General features: G+C 36.6%; 1 protein-coding gene across 1 annotated transcript; it reads right to left on the reverse strand.

The window, feature by feature from the left end:
• Window positions 1-225: 225 nt before the first annotated feature.
• Window positions 226-2,368, reverse strand: LOC135963424 (heat shock protein 70-like). Its single transcript, XM_065515266.1, has one exon. It carries the CDS (start codon window positions 2,314-2,316, stop codon window positions 403-405), a length of 1,914 nt encoding a protein of 637 aa, XP_065371338.1. The 5' UTR covers window positions 2,317-2,368; the 3' UTR covers window positions 226-402.
• Between the last annotated feature and the right edge of the window lie 648 nt (window positions 2,369-3,016).

Genomic DNA, 3,016 nt, shown 5'->3' on the forward strand with positions numbered 1-3,016 from the left:
TTAATACGCCTTGTATTGTATCTTGGTTTAGGTTGCGTTTTCGATTGTCAAACTTTCTTTATATTTTTTGTTGACATTAAAAAAAATTTGTTTAAAATTTAAAATATTAAAAAAATTAAAATTTTGTAAATTGTTTTTTAAACAAATAAATACAAGAAAATGCATGAAAAAAATCCTCAAAAATCATGTGTATGACCAAATAAAAATAAAAAAAGAAAAAGAAAATTTATGTTTACATATTGTTTGTTTTAACATAAAACAAATTTCTCTTTATTTGAGATCTTATTAAAAATATAAAACTTACAAAACTAAATAATCACTTATTCTAAATTAATTTAAATTATAAACGATTTCTATGAGTATTTGTGATAAAAAGTTTCTAAATAGGAATGATACTGAGATTTAATCAACTTCTTCTACAGTAGGACCACTTCTGCCCGCTCCAAATCCACCTGCCTGTTGACCACATGAAGAAGCTCCAGCACCTCCACCATTGTGTAGTTTAGTCATTATTGGTGTGCATAATTTTGTGAGTGAGTTCATCTTCTCGTCGTATTCTTCTTTTTCAGCCAATGTATTGGCATCCAGCCACTTTATTGTTTCTTCGCATGCTCTAACTGCTTCACTCTTTTCATGTGCTGGAATCTTATCGCCAGCTTGATCCAATGCTTGTTTTACCCCAAACACATAACTTTCTAGGTTGTTGCGAGCACTAATCTTATTTCTCTGCTTCTCATCTTCATCAGCGAATTTCTCAGCCTCATTGACCATACGATCGATTTCAGCTTGAGATAGACGACCCTTATCGTTTTTGATAGTGATGTTCTTAACATTACCCGAACTCATTTCCTTTGCAGAGACATTTAGAATGCCATTGGCATCCAAGTCGAAGGTGACTTCAATTTGTGGCACACCACGAGGAGCAGGTGGAATTCCGGATAGATCAAACGTGCCCAATTTGTTGTTGTCTCTTGTCATGACACGTTCACCTTCAAACACTTGAATGGAAACACCAGGTTGATTATCTGAATAAGTGGAAAAGGTTTGTGTTTGTTTGCATGGAATGCGGCTGTTGCGCTCGATGATCTTTGTCATTACACCGCCAGCTGTCTCTATACCAAGTGATAGTGGAGCCACATCTACCAATAGCACATCTTGGATGGCGCTGCTCTTGTCTCCACTAAGTATGGCTGCTTGAACAGCTGCTCCGTAGGCCACTGCTTCATCAGGATTAATGGACAAGTTAAGACTCTTGCCGCAGAAGAATTGTTGTAGTAGATTTTGTACTTTAGGAATGCGAGTAGAACCACCCACCAGGACAATATCGTGTATTTGGTTCTTGTCCATTTTAGCATCATTGAGAGCCTTCTCAACTGGTTCCAATGTTTGACGGAATAAATCGGCACACAATTCCTCAAATCGGGCACGGCTGATTTTGGTATAGTAGTCTTGACCTTCAAACAGCGCATCGATTTCAATGGAGGCCTCTGTGCTGGATGACAGTGTACGTTTGGCACGTTCAGCAGCAGTTCTTAGGCGTCTCAATGCTCTGGGATTAGAGCGTAAATCTTTCTTGTACTTGCGTTTGAATTCGTCGGCCAGATGTGAGACGAGTCTGTTGTCAAAATCTTCACCACCCAAGTGAGTATCACCAGCAGTTGCTCTCACTTCAAATAAAGAGCCTTCATCGATGGTCAAGATGGAGACATCGAAGGTGCCACCGCCCAAGTCAAAGATGAGTACATTCCGTTCACCTTTCAAGTTCTTATCGAGACCATATGCTAGAGCAGCCGCTGTGGGTTCATTGATAATTCTCATTACATTTAAGCCAGCAATACGACCAGCATCTTTGGTAGCCTGACGTTGGGAATCATTGAAGTAGGCGGGAACTGTGATAACTGCATCTGTTACTGTCTGGCCCAAATAGGATTCGGCAGTCTCTTTCATCTTAGTCAATACCATTGAACTGATCTCTTCTGGTGCGAATTTCTTTTGTTCACCTTTGAATTCTACGCCGATTTTAGGTTTGCCACCATCACTGACCACTTTGAATGGCCAGTGCTTAATATCTTCCATTATCTTGGGATCATCGTATTTGCGACCAATAAGACGTTTTGCATCAAATACTGTGTTTCTGGGGTTCATGGCAACCTGATTTTTGGCCGCATCACCAATGAGACGTTCAGTGTCTGTGAAGGCAACATAACTGGGTGTTGTGCGGTTGCCTTGATCGTTGGCAATGATCTCTACTTTACCATGTTGGAAGACACCAACACAGGAGTATGTTGTACCCAAATCAATACCAATTGCTACCATTGTGACCACTTGTGTTATTCTTATTCAGTTAAAATGTATAAAAATTATTGAATTATTTTCACTTTATATTAAATTATTGAATTCTTTTATTTGTTGTAGTGTTTTTCTTTTACTTTAATTTCTTGCTGAACAATTTTTGTAGCTGTTTAGTTTTATTCGCTTGTTTAGTTCTCTTTAATGTTTTCACGTTGCTTGCTTGTTTTGTACTAATGCCGCAGAGAGTGTGTTTTGCGGTATTTATACAAATCACACATTCATTCGTATTTTCTAGATACTTTTACGGGAATATGGTTGAATTTTCTAGAAACACCATGAATGTTTTTGTTTATTTAAGAGAGTTTAATTGTTTGGAATTTTAAGAGAGGGTATGTGTTGATTATATTAAATTTTAATATAAAATTTATATTTTTGTATTTATTTTTATTATTTACTGAACATATCCACACGTACATCATATATGTATGTATGTATATTAATTTAGAAATATCATTTTGAAGCAATATAGCAGACATCGGCAAAGAGCCACCTTAAGAGCTCTCTGGATTTATTTTCTTTCACACGTACGTAATTGGCAAAAAAATTACAAGAAATCATTCTTACAAACAGCGTTACCATGTGGCAAGTTTTCCCTTTTTTTGCAAGGTTTTTGAGGTGCAAAAAGTTTTATTTTTAAAAAAAAAAGTTTTTTGGAAAATTGTAA

The sequence above is a fragment of the Calliphora vicina genome, chromosome 1, assembly GCF_958450345.1.
Source record: "Calliphora vicina chromosome 1, idCalVici1.1, whole genome shotgun sequence".
Lineage (NCBI taxonomy): Eukaryota > Metazoa > Arthropoda > Insecta > Diptera > Calliphoridae > Calliphora > Calliphora vicina.

Bases quoted from the DNA above. Each gene is read 5' to 3' on its own strand.
- LOC135963424 (XM_065515266.1), bottom strand. From the start codon at position 2,316: ATGGTAGCAATTGGTATTGATTTGGGTACAACATACTCCTGTGTTGGT.